At 37.7% G+C, this 17,481-nt stretch overlaps 4 protein-coding genes across 4 annotated transcripts; 2 read left to right on the top strand and 2 right to left on the bottom strand.

Moving 5' to 3' along the window:
* Positions 1 to 6,790: 6,790 nt before the first annotated feature.
* LOC136241327 (peroxisomal biogenesis factor 19-like) lies at positions 6,791 to 9,723 on the bottom strand. Its single transcript, XM_066032522.1, has 6 exons — positions 9,562 to 9,723; positions 9,215 to 9,516; positions 9,001 to 9,168; positions 7,182 to 7,355; positions 7,087 to 7,131; positions 6,791 to 7,037 (listed from the first exon to the last, which is right to left on the bottom strand). The coding sequence occupies exons 1-6, from the start codon at positions 9,626 to 9,628 to the stop codon at positions 6,972 to 6,974; spliced, it is 822 nt and encodes a 273-aa protein (XP_065888594.1). The 5' UTR covers positions 9,629 to 9,723; the 3' UTR covers positions 6,791 to 6,971.
* A 39-nt stretch (positions 9,724 to 9,762) lies between these two features.
* Positions 9,763 to 14,131, top strand: LOC136241317 (leucine-rich repeat-containing protein 58-like). Its single transcript, XM_066032512.1, has 2 exons — positions 9,763 to 10,309; positions 13,468 to 14,131. Exons 1-2 carry the CDS (start codon positions 9,864 to 9,866, stop codon positions 14,048 to 14,050), a joined length of 1,029 nt encoding a protein of 342 aa, XP_065888584.1. The 5' UTR covers positions 9,763 to 9,863; the 3' UTR covers positions 14,051 to 14,131.
* A 1,475-nt stretch (positions 14,132 to 15,606) lies between these two features.
* LOC136241389 (acyl-CoA-binding protein-like) lies at positions 15,607 to 16,960 on the bottom strand. The gene is made up of 3 exons (XM_066032586.1): positions 16,843 to 16,960; positions 16,587 to 16,758; positions 15,607 to 15,891 (listed from the first exon to the last, which is right to left on the bottom strand). The coding sequence occupies exons 2-3, from the start codon at positions 16,683 to 16,685 to the stop codon at positions 15,724 to 15,726; spliced, it is 267 nt and encodes an 88-aa protein (XP_065888658.1). The 5' UTR covers positions 16,686 to 16,758; positions 16,843 to 16,960; the 3' UTR covers positions 15,607 to 15,723.
* LOC136248406 (small ribosomal subunit protein eS25-like) lies at positions 16,756 to 17,263 on the top strand. The gene is made up of 3 exons (XM_066040191.1): positions 16,756 to 16,791; positions 16,843 to 16,944; positions 17,000 to 17,263. The coding sequence occupies exons 1-3, from the start codon at positions 16,756 to 16,758 to the stop codon at positions 17,261 to 17,263; spliced, it is 402 nt and encodes a 133-aa protein (XP_065896263.1).
* The last annotated feature ends 218 nt before the right edge of the window (positions 17,264 to 17,481 follow it).

The following is a 17,481-nucleotide window of genomic DNA, read 5'->3' on the forward strand; positions in this document are numbered from 1 at the left end:
TATGGTTGTCAGGGTACATGCCATGTTTAGTGGAACGTTTACTGGTTGTCAGGGTGAGTTTATTGCAACTGGTGAGGGTGTGGCTGACATGACAGCAATGTTTAGCCAATAAGACCAGATATATCACATGAGTCGGAGTGATATAATAGTGTTCCAGTGTAGGTGGAGAAGTTCTGCTTAAATGGCAACACTTTAAATGAAGGGAAATTCAAACAGATTTGATTAATGATAGTGATAATTATCCTGTTAGCTATACTTCTGATATAATGATGAAAGGATGGATAATTTTATCCAAGTACTGGCTTGAAACATAACTCTGGAATAGGTTTGTGAGCACCAACCCAATGAAATCCAAGGGGTTAGGGTTAGAGCCACAGTCCACCCTAACCCTAATCCAAGGTGGTGGCCAATAAATGGCTGTGGTGGTAACACTATGCCTTTCAATTGATGAACTGTGGCTCTAAGGCTTCTTGTTTCAATAATAGTTAGCCACCTGTGGTGGGTAAAAATGGGGCAGAGATCAGTAGTGTTACAGCTTGGTAGGTACAACCTATTGGACTAACAATATAATCCTATAGCAGTGTTGTTAACTAAACCAGTTACAGGTTGTTCACATGCGACATAGCTACATATATTAATTATTTAAGTTATACCATGGCCACGAGGGGTTTGCCTGATATATAAGCCCAAGGGCGTGGGCATATATATCAGGCAGATCCCGAGTGGCTATGGTATATGTAATATATACTACTCTGGTATGCTCACCTAATAGGTGAAAGACGACAAACCTGCATTCGCCACATTACCTTTATACAGAGGTTTGTAAACATTGATTGTGGGCACAAAAAGAATGATTGTGGGTTTCACCGGTTGTAGTGATACCATTTTAAACCAAATAATCACATTGTGGATGAATAAAGTAACCTAAGGTGCTAAAATAAACACTTAGAGACATATAGGTTGGGAATGTTTGAGGCATTTATTCATGTAGTTGAAATGTACTGTGTAGAAAAACAATCCCTACATTGTAATAGCGATTATTTAGCGATGCCTAGCAACTGAACTATGCAATGCTGACTCACTCAATTCTTTTTGCTTCACAACAATGCCCCTAACCAAACCATCATGTTAAACTCAAACCCACAATTCAAAGCTTTCAGCAGCTCTATATAAATAATCAAAGGGAATCGATGCTTTGTAACTGCTTCAGCATCAAAGGCAGTTGTGGTCAGGGCTATATCATATTTCCCTAACCACAGGGCTGTATCATGATATTGCCCTAACCACAGGGCTGTATCATGACATCGCCCTGTGGTCAGGGCAATATGTGAAATATAACCCTGTGGTTTCCTTTGATCTGAGGTGTCAAAGTGGCACTCATTTTTAAGGAGTGTATTTTTTTGCACAGGAAGAAAAGTGATTAATATACATGGAACAATATGGAATGGTCTGTATGGCGCAAACATTTGACAAGGTTAAATTTTGATAAATTGGATGATCAAGCATTATTTTGATGAAATGCTTCAGTGTTGTCACGGTGTTGAAGAATGTAAAATTTTGAGATAAAAATTTTGACAAATCATTGCAATGCAAATTGTCAGATTTGTCAAAATTTATCCTGTAACAAATTCAGTAACAAAATACATGAAATATTATGAGACAATATCATAAATATTATGCATATACAGTACACATGATCCTCTTCTATTAAGAAGTAACACACGAATACATCGTGTGTAGTGGCATATCAAGTGTATGTAACTATCACATCCTTGTCAGAATCCACAATATGGGTCTGTAATATAAAATGCTATAATGTATGTAATATTAAGAAACATTAATTAATTGATTTGTTGAACAAATTCTACTCAAAGTACTGACCCCCATCTTTATATCCTCGTCACTGACCCCCCATCTTTATATCCTCGTTACTGACCCCCCATCTTTATATCCTCGTCACTGACCCCCCATCTTTATATCCTCACCAACACAGTTAAGGACAAGGACCTGATTGTGTAGTACAGCACTAACCATACCATATATAGTAGTGAGTCTCGAACCCCATAAACCCCAGAACCAGCACTGAGATGTCTGTGCACCACTCGGGTACTACTCAAGTCATACTAAGCCAAACCCTCCAGGGACAGCTGGTTATCAGATAGGAACTGGAGCTATCACCTAAGTGAGATCGACACATTTAGTTCCTGAGGTAACATAATTATATTCATGTCCTAAAGTATTGTGGCTACATACACCTGTACACACGTACACACATACATACACTGTGAAAAAAGCTCAGAATAATAAGGTCTATAACAGTCTTATTATGTTAGTATTGGAACAGCATATATCATTAGATTAGGACTTTACTATAACAAGCTTATTGAATACATTTAAGACAGTCATATATTAGAGATTAAATCACTAGTATAGTACAGAATATATTATTAGATTAGGACTTTACTATAACAAGCTTATTGAATACATTTAAGACAGTCATATATTAGAGATTAAATCACTAGTATAGTGCAGTGTATTATCAGACTATACTAAGCCTATTTCAACCATATATTGGCTACTATACTACTGTACTTTTTTTACTTTCCTACAAATCTGTGGCTACCTTAATTAAATAATTTCTATAATTATATTTGTAATGAATTTAATTCTGCAAATATGTTAAAACCACAGTCAATGTCTCCTTGGCCATGACAGTATATCAAATCAATTATCAGTCTTTATCCAACTGTAGCAGGTAGCTAAGACAGTAAACACAATTCTCAAGTATTACCTGTATTTTCATCACCATGTTCATCACCATGTAGAACTCAGTGACAATCTGTTAGTCGTCTGGTAGAACTGTCCCACAACTCTAATACAAAGATGGTAAATATAATGTGTATTCTGGACAATCATTGAACTTACAGCTTGTAACAATAAGAACCTCATAAAACCGAGGCCTTGTCTGGAAACCTAGTATTACCATGTAGAACGGCGGCTAGGTCCAACAACTCTATTAAAGATGGTGAATATAATGCGTATACTGAACAATCATTGTGTTTACAATTTGTAACAATCTTGTAAAACTGAGACCGAGTCTGAGACTGACAATCCATGTAGAACTAAGACAAATCTGGTAAGACCAGGTCTCACAGCCCTAAATGGAGGCAAACATAACTCATATTCTGGATTACTTGGTGTACTTACAGTTGTTATCAGTGAGTTGAACCAGACATAAAACGGCCACTTAGTATGGGACTTCGTTGGCAGACGAAGATTTTTGGAGGGTCATATCTCAGCCAAGAACAATGATATCAAGCTGTAACTAGCAGGTATGGTTATCAAGTGTTAAAATAAGTACATTCAAACATTGATTTGTTAAATCCCTATTCTTTTGGCTAATGTATAAACATACCTGCTAGTTAGAGTTTGATATAGTCGCTCTTCGCTGAGATATAACTGTTCAAAAATCTTTGTCCGACATTCACCCATACCCAAAACTCACAAAAATACACCTACCACGTGGCCATTTTTATGTGTTATGTAAGCTCACAAGAAGCATCTGATACACTGATAACCAAGTCCAAGAATCTTGTAATCACTAAGTACAATTGAAACAAGACTAAATATAATTTGCATACTATCAGTGGACTTACTTTTGTTAGCAATATGAGCATGGTCAGTGAAATAAGGACAAACAAAGTGGAACAGGTTCTTGAAAGCACTCAACTCATTTACAGTGCCAGACATACATGAGGTAGCAGCTGTCAGCTGTTGATAAATAGTGGAAAACATGAAGGAATGAGACCAGTTTCCACAAACCTAAACGAAGGTAAGCATAATTTGTATACTGGGCACTCTGATCAGTGTACTTACTTACAGGTGTTAGCAATAAGTCTCCTAGAACTTAGACTAAGTCTGTAATTCCTACCCTATTAAAAACACAATCAGGCTTAATGCATTTACAGCTGTAAGTAATTAGATGAGGTTGAACAACTCGTGAAAAAATAACAAAACTGTCCACATATGGTCGGTACCAGATTCTTTAAAAGATGCAGTTGCCATTGAGGAAACTAACACTGCAGATGTCGTACACTGACAACCTGTAGAACTAAGAGGTCCAACAAGAAACTGTATACAAAATCATAAGAGCAGACCATGCATACTCTTACCATTGATGGCCTTTGGCTGATCCACTCGTCATCCGCCATAAGCTGAGATAACAGGTTATAAAATATGTAATACGTAGCTACACAGCAACACCAAAGTTGAATCATTTGCAGGCCATTGTCATCAGGATTGTCATACAATACACAACAAACAATTTAATACGGCTAAACCTATCGTACAAGCTATCATTTTAGTCTAATACTTACTCATCTAGAGCTGTTTTTGATCACTGCCATCGTAGGAATTGTCTGCCATGCTGCCACTTCACCACTACAGCCAGCAGGGATGTATAGTCGTGCTCTTTCCTTGAGATGCACCGTCATAATCACTCACATTTACAACCTCTAATACAACAATAACAACAAAGATGGCAACTTAATTGCATCTGATACGCATGCGCACACCACTGACCCCTTCAATTCTAAACAAGCAATACTGCGAACTTTTGCAGGTGTGCTAACTGTGCAAGAAAATCTGGATTTGTATGACTCTTAGAAAGAAATGATTGAATGATTAATTTTTCTGGTGTTATATGCTTTGCCATATGAAAATGTGTGCATATGAAATTATCACAACAAAGCTAGCTAGCTATATAGTGATTAACAGAAGTGTACTTATTGTAAAATCATCATGACTTTGTTGATACAGTAAAAAATCTTAAGTCCCATGTTGTCTGTATAAACAAAAGTCCATGGATAATGAGATGGTGAAGCTAAGAAGTTATCACATTTAGCTTGTTAAGTAAATAAAGCCATACAAAGAATATGTATTAAACTAAAGTATAGTCTGTTTCCCATAATATAAGATGGGGTTTATAATAAAGTATAAGATAGTTAGTATAATACAAGACTATACTGAGATTATTTCTATAGTTTAAGCCATTAGGTATACCATCTTATATTCCTCTTTTTGCACAGTGATTAATACATACATATACACTGTACACACATTAAACCAGCTAGGTTACTACTGCATGCTGACCCACTGACCTGAATAGCAATCCATGGATTTGATTGGGTCTGGATTAAAAAAACAGTTGTACAAGTGTGACAACTGACAAGAGCTACTCCACTAGCATATCAAAGGTACAATTGGTGGGGATAAGTTGCTTTCCTCCTATAAATGAGTCAGTGTGGTTTCATGTGCACGTCAAACCTACATGAGTTGTACATTTTCAAATTCTGAATAGAAGAACCTGTGAACCTGAAACTGTAAAGCAAGCTAAGACAACTATACATATTATACTATTATGCATACAACCACACAGAAGTACCTGTCAGTTAGGCAAACAAAAAGAAGTGAATCTGTACATAATGTAGCATGTAGCATCAGTACCTGCCCTATAGCACTGGTAGCTGTCCCACAGCACTGGGACCTGTACATGTCCCATATCACTGGCACCTGTCCCATATCACTGGCACCTGTACATGTCCCATAGCACTGGCACCTGTCCCATATCACTGGTACCTGTACATGTCCCATATCACTGGCACCTGTACACGTCCCATATTACTGGCACCTGTACATGTCCCATAGCACTGGCACCTGTACATGTCCCATATCACTGGCACCTGTCCTACAGTGCAGGAGTTTCATATATTACACATTCTAGCAAGAGTACATAGTAATTCTAGTAATTGTTATGCAAAGTTTTAATTACTGTCGTACATTATATCTGTGTGCTTAACTCAAAACTTTCTATATAACACTAAGCAATGTTAGCCTGTAGCTATAACTATGTATTACTATACTACAGTACTATACTACAGTACACCCTTTACCGCCCTACAACATGTACCAAGTAAGCTACAATTCTGACAAAGGCAGTTAATTAAGAGGGAACAGACAATGATTTAATGGTAGTAGCTAGCTAACTCATCAGCTCTAAGAACTGTTTTCAGCAGTGCCCTACAAAATATTGAAAAACATATCGGCAGGAAGTGAGAGAGATTAATGGTATGGTATGCACACATATTGTGGCAATTGCTGCGGTGCATTCATTTACAAGTCAAACAATTCTTAATAATTCTGTTAATCAATACAACAATCACCAGCACACTGAAGATTACAATAACTGATAATAATTACAATCACGAGACTATTTATACCCTACATTACATCACTACAAGAAGTCTGTTCACTACATAATACCACACATACAGCTAGTGAGAAATATCAGTACAAAAAAAGCTGTAACAAGAGTTGTCAAAGCAAACATAAAAAGCTGAAACAAAAAGGTTGAGGTCAATAAAAAAAAATACTGTAACTGGGATTGGATCTGGCTAAGTTAAATGGAATAGGTGTTTACTTGCAGTTTGCATACAGAAAGAATTCCAGTAAGATTTAATGACAAATGCTGTAGGACCAGGTGTCCTACAAAGCTGTAGGACCAGGTGTCCTACAGACCTTCAGCACTTGTGCTGTAAAGCCTTAATAAATAAATGACAGCGGTTGGAGGCTTCATTTAAAAGCGAGGTAACTCTTAGATGAGCACTTTGTTTGGCACCATAACTGCTTCGATATGTGCATCAGCTGACAAGAAAATCGTTGGATGCCACAGGAATGCATTACAGATGGATGGCTTTTCAGATGGATAGGTTTGAACAGCTCTCAACACATGCATACTATAAGTGATGGGCATTCATTACACAGAAACGTTATAAACATGGCCCAAATATTTTTGAAGAAATTTGCAATAGTTGCCATTATTTTGTTCTCCTTTCTCATATTCTTGTTGCTATAGTTACTGCTTGTAGTGTTATGTAATAAATTATATCAATCAATATACAATAATTTAGCTATCACATTAATGTACAGCTGTCAGGGGGCATGCCTGGTAGTCCACCACTATCCATATTTAGTGGACCCTAAAAGGAAAGAAAGTAGCATGTTGTCAAGACAACCAGTACTGGTTACCATGGTATCAGCCAGCTCAGGTGGGGGTTGTCCATATTGCTGCAACTATAGAAGGGGTGTGGCTAATATGAGTAATGTTCAGCCAATGAGATCACCTGTTGCATAAAATCTAGTATCTTCTGCTGATTGGCTAGTTTCTCATCCTCATTAGAGGGGTGTGGTCCTTCAAATTGGTCACAGATACGTCTCATCACATCAAGCTGGTTTCTATAGCGACTGAGATCATGTGATGACAGCTGGTCCTTGTGTGACTCCATCCACTCTGGATACTAGGGGATCATGTGAGCTGACCATGAGAGCAGTATTAAGGGATTACAAAAGTACACACAAAATAATTCATGCTACACTTCATTATGATAACATGTTGCTGCTGTTACATTGTTGGGAAGATGTAATAGTCTCTGACAAGACATTGATGATAACCCAATCAGCTGATATTTGAATTAGAGAACTAAAATGTGTTTTACTGTGATGATATGATATTGCTAATAGAATAAATCACAATATATACATTCATCTTTTCCTTACTAATGAATATTTATGTATCAAAGATATTTTGTCATAATTGAAAACATTACAACATGCACAATAGCAGTAAACAACATTACATGTACAGATTATAACACTTAGGAATAATATGCTGCTTTGATCTTTGGGAGATAACGAGGTCTTTAAAATTCATTAAAAGATCTCCTAACAGGTTCTTAAAATAGTTAACAATGCTGTTAGTAGAAAAGACCTCAGGAATCTGTCGATCATTGATTTGCTACCGTTTGCATACAATTTTTTTAGGGATGTCAATTTCACAGTTATTGGCTGTCCATGAAATTACAATTACCAGGGTTAGCTCTATGCTTTCTAACAGGTAACCTCAGTGAAAAATGATTGATCCAAATAAACCATGAAATTTGTACATATACAATATGTTCTCCCAAGGTTGCAGATTAATGGCCTACAGTAGGTGAAGTCACCCAAGCCAACATGATCCATTAAGCATACCTAAAGACGGGAGGTACTGCTTAACATTGTAGCCATGTATACAGAAAATTCTGTTTAGTGCCCATCTGTCTTTTAGAGTGTTTTAAGAATTCTGTAGATGAGCTTTACCAAATAACTAGGTGGGTTATTTTGTGCTAGCGGGTGTAGTCCATACACAAAACCAAGCCTGGTCTTTGCACTACTGCTGTTGTGCTATAAATACAACAATTTGGGACAACTCGTCATCATCATATATTACTCAAACCAACTACATTAATTCAACTTTTCTTCACACTGTTGTGATGTCATGGTATGTGCAATGGCAGCAACTGGTCAGTTTCCTTGTCAAGATGATTATCTTTACTAGCGTCTGTCTGCAGGAAGCAGTGATGATGTGCTAGCATTGATTTCTCTTCGACAAAAATAATCCCGTCTTCTGCACTCATATTAAGATTGTGTGACAATTATAAAATGACATCCACATAATAACTCCACCTATATGCCCATATATGCCCATATAAATGCTTTCATTTTCTTAGTCTATTAGAGACTACGTCCCTGGATCTTCATACTGTAGCTTCAACTCTGTTATTAAATCCATAAAGATCTTGTGTTAGGTGTCTAATTAAATTCCATAGTTATATTACCACGATATAAACACTATTGCATAATTTACGATGTATCACGATTATCATGGCACCACTATATACTATATACATGAGAAAAATTGACCGTTTAGAGCATTTGACAAGTAATTTGACTTCTCATTTAGCTTGGTGACTTTGACTGCTCTATTAGAGCAATGTGAGGGGGCCCAATGATTTGGTATTAGTGTTGAACTAAGAGATCATGTGATGCCCTGTAATTGGCGAAATAAACAAGGAGACAAGAATACATACTACACTGTAATATTTAATGAAATACAGAAATCCTTACCTTCTTACAAATAGCTTGCAGGGATGGATACAGAACATCCTTAGATAATAATGATTCCATCATTGATTGCATCATCCCCATCAACTCCTCGTCATTGTCACCACCTGCCACACCCCCTGATGACAAGTCCACACCCCCAAACATGGCTGACAATGTATCCATGTCAAACTATGACAACCAGTTGCATCACGTGATCCCCACTGAACACACCCACCTGATTTGATGTGTTCTGTTTCATTTGCTGGAAAGTTTGTTCCAATGTCTCTTCAATACTGCTACCTGATTGGCTAGGTTGTTGTTGCTGCTGGGGTTCCGTAGCAGCTGCTGCAGCTGACTGGCTGAATAATTTTTCAAATTCTTTCATTAGTTCAGGATTTTGCTCAGACAGCAGTTGTGTGGCTTCTTTCAAGCAGGATTCCATATCATTGGCTAATCCATCTACCACCTCATCTTCTTGCGGGGGCGACCTTGGCTCACGTGGTTCCGGTAGTGTCTTGCCGAAATCGTCCAGTGCGTCTAAAGCAGCTGCATCACGTGACATAACTGGAGGGGTTGGCTTACCACTCAACAACTTATCCAGTTCTGGATCATCTGCTGAGTCCTCTGATACGCGCACTTTCTCTGCCATTTATAAGCACCTCTAACGAAAGTTTAATGTTTGTTTCAGTCATACGCGCACTTCATGACTACAAATAAGCACCCACTGGCTCAACTTTACCGAAAGAGTGACTGATGACGTATACTACATGTGACGACACACCCCTTTCACGTGTTAATCTACTTGTCATATGACGACTACATAACCTTTACTCGTTTCCCTTGATGATAAGGATTTTATCACTACAACCACATTCTAGCGACTAATGGAGTGGAGACAACTTCATGTTAGTAGCGCTAATACTGTCTTACTGGCGTATCGTGGACTAAAGCAGCTACCTCGGAACATACTATCTGATAATGTTACTAACCTGGACGCGTCACATAACCTGCTAGAAGCTGTACCACACTGGATAGATAGGCTAACAAGATTAGAGCACGTAAACTTGTCTAATAATAAATTGATGATGTTGCCAAGTGAATTTGGTATGCTGGATCACATAACAGTCCTCAAGCTAACAAATAACCAACTCAGTGATTTGTCATTACCTAAGGAACTTGCTGCAATGGTAATGCTGCGAGAATTGTATTTAGCTGGCAATGAATTCCAGTCAATTCCACCTCAAATATTTGAATTACGGCAACTCCGAACACTGCAGATGGGCAAGAACAAGATTACTGAGATACCCCGGGACATTGTTAAGTTAAAAAAGTTAGTAAATTATCCGTGTTACAGATGTAATGAGTAGCCAATAATGGGACATTTGTGACCAGGAAACCTGTTGTTTTTGCACACTCCTCAAATTCCATTTATTTCTTCTCTGTTATCTATAGCAGCGAAGGAGTGGAGTGCCAGTCTAATTTACAGTGCTACAGTTTGAAATCTGATTTTTATAGTAACGACTAGTGCTCTGCGATATATTGGTAATACCGTTTATCGTGATAAATTATCATAACCGATTATCATACCGCAACAGCCTTTGATAACCGATATATCGAAATACCGGTATATCGATGAATACCGCTATAGGATTGTTTTTAATCCAGCCTTTTGTGTTTAATTATCCAATTTGTTGATGGTTTAGCAGACACGCCTTGAACAAAAACTTGAGATTGTCACATTACAATACATGCCTACTTGTACTGAACTATATTTTTTTGGGGTTTTTGGGATGATACCGCTTGATACTAGCCTAAGAAATGATGCAATAGTTACAATAGCAAGCTAACTATATACCGATATACTGCGATATTTTCCTGTTACTAATACCATGTATTCAAATTTCAATACCGCCGAGCTCTAGTAACGACACTCAATCAGTTGTTACACACGATTGAAACAAGCTATGAAATGGTTTAACCTGTTCATGGCAAATCCATCAGCATAATAGTGCTTAGAAGAAGGCTGAAATCCCAATAGTATTAATTTCTACCCTCTTGTCCTTAACTGACGTGTACAAACATGAATTTCTTACTCTCCATTACCAGGCGAATCTGATGGTGTATTTTACTCTGAACTAAACGGTTTTTATGTGGCATGTTTTAAACATTTCAGTACATTTTATAGCAAAAATAGAATTTTGTGAACACAATAGGTTTTTGCTCATTTTAAAGCTTTTCTTCCTGTGTGTAGCTTCATTGTGTCTAAGCCTCGCATTGGGCCATGTGCGCTTATCAGCCATGGTTAAGTTAATCACATGAAATATGTCTCTGCTTAACAAAAATTAATACTATATACTATGCACTTAACAAATACTATACCGTATAGCCTAAATATTTCGAGGGGCAAATATTTCTAGGTTGAGCACTGTTGCTAATAATAAAATTTTCGAACACTTCCAAAATGTATTAGACTATATGGAGGTGTAAATATTTCGAGTAAAATTTTTGCTGATAACCTCCAAAACTGCAAAATCAGCGAAAAATTTCCTCCTTGAAATATTTAGGTTATACGGTATACTATGCATTTAACAAATACTATGCGTTTAATAAATACTATGAGTTTAATAGACACATGCGCTGAACGCTACAATTTTTAAAATTGAATATTCTGCTGACTGACAAACAAACAAAACTCGATAATGGCTGAGGCTATGGGCTTGGTTTTCTCAATGTCAATGTTGCTTCAGCTCAATGCACTTACCTGTGTCCTCCTTTGTGTCCCATTTCTTTTTACTTACAGCCCAAGTTGTCGATTTACAGTAGCATGATGGCTTCCTTGCATTTGTAAATGAGAATCGTCCGTATTATCCGTGGTGACTGGATTGATTGCAGAGGCGCTACTTCGTAATGTTGTGAAATGGGCTGAACATATCAAGTGAAGTGTAATGGCTACTTCATGTAATGGCTGCTTCACATAATGGCTACTTCACATAATGGCTATTTCACTTTCGAGTTAGTAATTGATAGTTGGTGTGTGCCTTCAGTTGAAAACGTCACCTATGGCGTTATCCTTTCTTTAGATGCATTATGAATGGGTTCACCAGTTGTAGTAATGTTACAAAAAAAATTAAGATTTTAAAGTTTGATTAGGGATCACAGAAATACAAAGTAGTGAAACAAGGAAGGTTCCCTATACCTGTAGATATACTAGTGGACATTTAATCCCTAATTCAGTCTATAATTAGGAATTTAATGTTCACTACTATATCTTCAGGTGTAGGCAACCTTCCTTGTTTCACTACTTTTTTTCGATGATCCCTAATTGAACTAAAATTCCTTTTACTTGTTTGTTTACATATAGCAGTATTACTAGTGAACCAACATTAGATTATTATTATTAGTGAACCAACATTAGAAGGAGTGCTATGATATGAGCAACAATTGTTTGTCCTGGTAGACACAGGAAATGTCCTAATCACATTGACCTGCTGCTAGTCAATACTTGTAGGGGGAAACATTTATATCTAGAGGGGATTCTATTGACCCTATGATTCTTGTAGTGCTAAAACATTACACAGTGATTATACTACTGTGACGGCAACACAGCATTACACTGGAGACAAGAATATATTATAATAACCAAGAGTATTGAACGGGTGTATTACCCCTGTGATTAATGATTGCGTGGAGTAACACGGATATTTCAGTGAGTGTTCGTTTATATTGCCATTAAAGGTTGCTATATTTGACCCAATTCCGCCAGAAAACATAATAGCGTTAAAGGGAATCGGTTATTGTTAAAGTTCTGGCACTGCTAAGCAGAGGCATAGCAGCACGCTTGTTTGTGCAACTTTTTTTTTTAACTAGCTGGAGTTACCTTGGATCCTTACTACATTTTACAATAACTGTTGAATACTTGGTTGAATAACATGGAAAACTGGCGAACAAAGACCCGTTGCCACGTACATATTTCAAATTACCATTTCACATAAATATACTGATTATTTTTTAAGGGAAGACTGCATCAGTGGAAAACTATATTTGTGTTACTTTACACAATCATTAATCATGGACTAATACACCGTTTGACACTCTTGGTTGAGTTGGTTCCTATTATATACTCTGCTGGTGTGGTGATGCACAGCAATGCCATGAATCTGAGAAGTTAAAATTCTGGCTTCCACCCACACACTATACCCACCAAATTACATGGTTATACTAACACAACAGTTTATACATGAGGCAGAACCAGGAATAACAAATACAGCATTAGAAGTTATGGTATAGGCATTTGCATCATCTTGGCAAGAGGATCGAAATGGTGCCAAACTATGTAACAAGCTCAACTTGTAGTGACTTCCTGTGTAATAAGACAGTTTCATGATGTCATAGTCATGGTAACCAACTAATGGGAGTGGCTGTTGATATTTGTGTGTATAAAGTCAGTATGTGTATCTATGCTGATCACATGATCTACTTGTTCTACAGGCTAAACCTGTTATACCTGGGTGGTAACCAGTTGACAGAAGTACCTGCTGAACTGGGTCAGTTGTCATGGCTACAGAGCTTATCATTATCAGACAATTCCATAACAAGGTTACCACAGCAACTGAAGCAGCTCACTCGACTACAGTCACTCAGTCTCCATAACAACCAGTTACAATTGTTACCGAAGGAGATTATTGAACTAACTAGTTTAACAGAACTCAGTCTCCGTGGTAACCCACTGGTGGTACGATTTGTCCGAAAGATGTCAAACAACGTCCCCACCCTGCTGGAGTTGTCAGGACGATGTATAAAGAAGTGCTCACTACATTACAACCGCTCCATCATCCCAGCTAGCTTGGTATATTACCTGAACCATGCCAGGACTTGTGACAACCCCCTGTGTGCGGGGGTGTACTTTACATCACGTGTGCAGTGTGTCAAGTTTGTTGACTTCTGTGGCAAGTACCGAGTACCATTACTACAATATTTGTGTAGTGACACTTGTAGTGAAGGATGTGACCATGAGCTGACGTCTAGTAGTGATGATGAGAATAGGATGGTGAAGAAAGTGTTGCTAGGGTAACTAGTAAATATATTTGTAAATACATTGAAATGTTATAATTTGTAGTGTGTAGTTACAATGAAATACTACAAATCTTATGAATTACTTATACAATAATGACACATGCTCAGTAATGGCTGATCCAGTTTGGGAGTTAAGCTCCAACTGCCATGCACTTTTAGAGAGGGCAGACCACTTGACATACTCTAATAGAGCAGTCGATGACTGACTAAATGTGTACAACTTTTAGACCAGACCAGTCTGACCAGATCTGACTCTGACAGGTGTGAACAACTACATTGAATGTACACTACAATGTCATCTTGGGCTGCCAGCAAGTTTTTAAGAATGACTAGTCTAATATTGGCTAGTATTGTAAATGTTACCAGCCACTGGTACTAAAGGCAAAGCCTGTACAAGGTGGCCTAGACTAGAGGGAGTCTAATACAAGTTGATAATACATCTTCCATGGAAGTAGTGACTACTTCCAAGCAGGCTTGGGGTCAAATACTTTGAAAAGTATTTAAATACTCAAAGTATGAAATACAAATACCCAGGATGTATTTCAAATACTTCTGTACCTTTGATCTGAACTACAACCACCTAATAGTACACACCTCTCTGTTTTAATATTGTTCTAATAAAATTTCAAGAAACAACTGACCACTCATAATAGCTTAGTAACTAGCTAGCTACTTAACTTATTGAATACTTATCTTATAAACATATGTCAGTTAAATGGTATCAATCAGGGCGTTTACCTGTTATGCTAAGCAGTCTTTCTACAGTGCTGAGGATGCAGATATGCAGAGAAATCTACAAGCTGTTTGTCTAAAGGTGGAAATTTTGTTTGATTTACTTTCCAAAACACAAGTGGGTCTTCTTCTTTGGTATGCAGGGTGAAAGTAAGCACTCTTCAACAATTGTGTTTAAATCCTTGGAAGTATTAGCAGTTGCAGAGTCAGACTCATTTATTAAATCATTGGAAAAGGTTTTTATTTTCTTGGCTGGAGGTTCAGATTCTTTCTCTACTTGTTCAGAAATTTCAGGAGCTATTTGAAGTCTGCAGAAAGTATTTTAAGTTTTTACAGAAAGCTGCCTAGGTCCAGTTATGGATTTTTTCTCCTTTCCCCACCATTTCAAACACATTTCTGTAACAACTTTAAACAGGCTGTAGGACCAGGTGTCCTACAGACCTTCAGCACTTGTGCTGTAAAGCCTTAATAAATTTAAAAAAAAAAGTATTTAAGTATAAATACATGTTGTTTCAAAATACTCAAAAATAGTATTTAAAAACATCTAAATACTCAAAAATAGTATTTAAAAACATCTAAATACTCAAAAATAGTATTTAAAAACATCTAAATACTCAAAAATAGTATTTAAAAACATCTAAATACTCATGTATTTGACCCTAAGCCTGCTTCCAAGTCATGAATACAGAAGTCCACTCCTTCACCACAAACCAGCCACCAATTGCTAATTAAAGTGGGGAAAATGATGTGCAATAAAATATTGACATGTTTAGCTTAGTGAGTACTTCTAGGATTTGTGATTATGTAAATCCAACTTAGAAATTTTTATCGACACAGCATAATTATTAATTTTACTGAATAGCTAATGTAAATATGTTCATAAATACAATGAAATAACAAAATTTTAATTCTAAAAATCTTGAAATCCTGCTCACACGTTCAACTCTTCAATCCATACTTCTCAACAAGGGCATTGACCATCTCAATGTATTTCTTGGCCGCATCTTCTTTGCTTGTTCCCTTCCTGCTGTTCCAATTGTCCCATTTTGCCTTCCCCTTCATGTCAAACATGCCAGGACGATCTGTGTTGCAGTCACCAACTGTCACCTGGCAACAGTAACCAAGGATACAAAACAAATTTGCTACTATAACATGACAAGATCACATGACCTTATGTAAGTACCAAATTACCATATACCTCATCCAAATAGCAATTTCAAAGGGATTACATAGCCTTAGGCCAGCTGTAATTAACCCATTCACTTTGCTAAATAAATTTGTGTGTTACTGTTTATTGGACTACTCATATGCTTACACAACAGCATCATACATTGATACTAAAGTGGGCACAGCTCACGAAAGAAGCTGGCCTACTGCAAGACCGGACTATGCCTCACACAGCTACTCTGTGCTAATTGGTTCAGATACACTTTAACAATCTGTAGTAAAAATCAATTCACACCCTTCGTAGCCACTATGTGGTTGAGAACAAATTGAGCAACAGTTTCTGTAGCATGGCACCAGATAGGGAGACTAGTAATAGCCACCATGACCCAGTCTCAAACATTGGAGGACAATAACAGCAAGCCCTGCAGTTAGCTATGGAGATAATAGCCCCCCCACCCCTCCCAACAAGGGACCTTTGTACCGTCACGTGACAACTCAAATGACCTTCAACAAAACAAATCCTCCAACTATTAATCATTTATGCTAGTGTGTCAATACACGCTAAGCTATGCAGCACTTTCCGAGGCACCCTCACACGCACTCGTTTACACAAACGCTACATGGCGTGGCCTAACCTGTTTAAAATACCCATACAAGTCTAGTAGTTCCTCATTAGAGGGAAGACTCTTCAGGTTCTTCACCCTGGCTGCTGCTTCGTCAAATTCTTCTAGCATCTTGCTCACCACTGCCTCTGTATGTTATCGCGCATGCGCAGAATAGTTCTCGACCTCGTGGCAAGTGAAGATGGTGAGCGATAAATTGTGTAGTGAACGTTGTGGAGTTGTTAAGTGTTGACAGTAGTTTATGATGTTGTGATTGTGTGTTGTATAGCCACCAAAGAAACCACAGCAACAGCAGAAGGGAAAACAGCCGCAGAAAAAGACCCAGGCGAAGCCGAAAGCGGCGGGGTCGGGTGGAAAGGCGAAAAAGAAGGTTAGACTAGTGATCTTTAATGGTACTGTTATAAATGTTGTCTTCTCTCGTGTAGAAGTGGTCTAAAGGAAAGGTGCGCGACAAATTGGACAACGCCGCCCTGTTTGATAAAGTGACTTACGATAAACTTTATAAAGAAGTCCCTAACTATAAATTGATCACTCCTGCTGTCGTGTCGGAACGACTGAAGATACGTGCATCCCTGGCAAGGCGGGCTCTACAAGAGTTGCTGAGTAAAGGTCTTATCAGAGAGGTAGTGAAACACCATACACAAGTGATCTACACCAGAGCGCCTAAAGGAGAAAATGAGACTAAATAGCTCGTGTTTCAATTATTTGATGCTATAAATTGTGATATATGTCTACCGAACAACAAGGAACTTTGATGGAAGGATAGTTGACTAATTCTCACCTCATCAACTTTGATCAAGGCGTAATGTACTTGGCTTGTATCAAGCAAGGTCAACGTTCCTTCCATCAAAGTCTGGCCTATTGTACAGTGTCTGGGTACCATAGTTGTTGTGATAATCGTACGAGA

This window comes from Dysidea avara, chromosome 1 (genome assembly GCF_963678975.1).
Source record: "Dysidea avara chromosome 1, odDysAvar1.4, whole genome shotgun sequence".
Lineage (NCBI taxonomy): Eukaryota > Metazoa > Porifera > Demospongiae > Dictyoceratida > Dysideidae > Dysidea > Dysidea avara.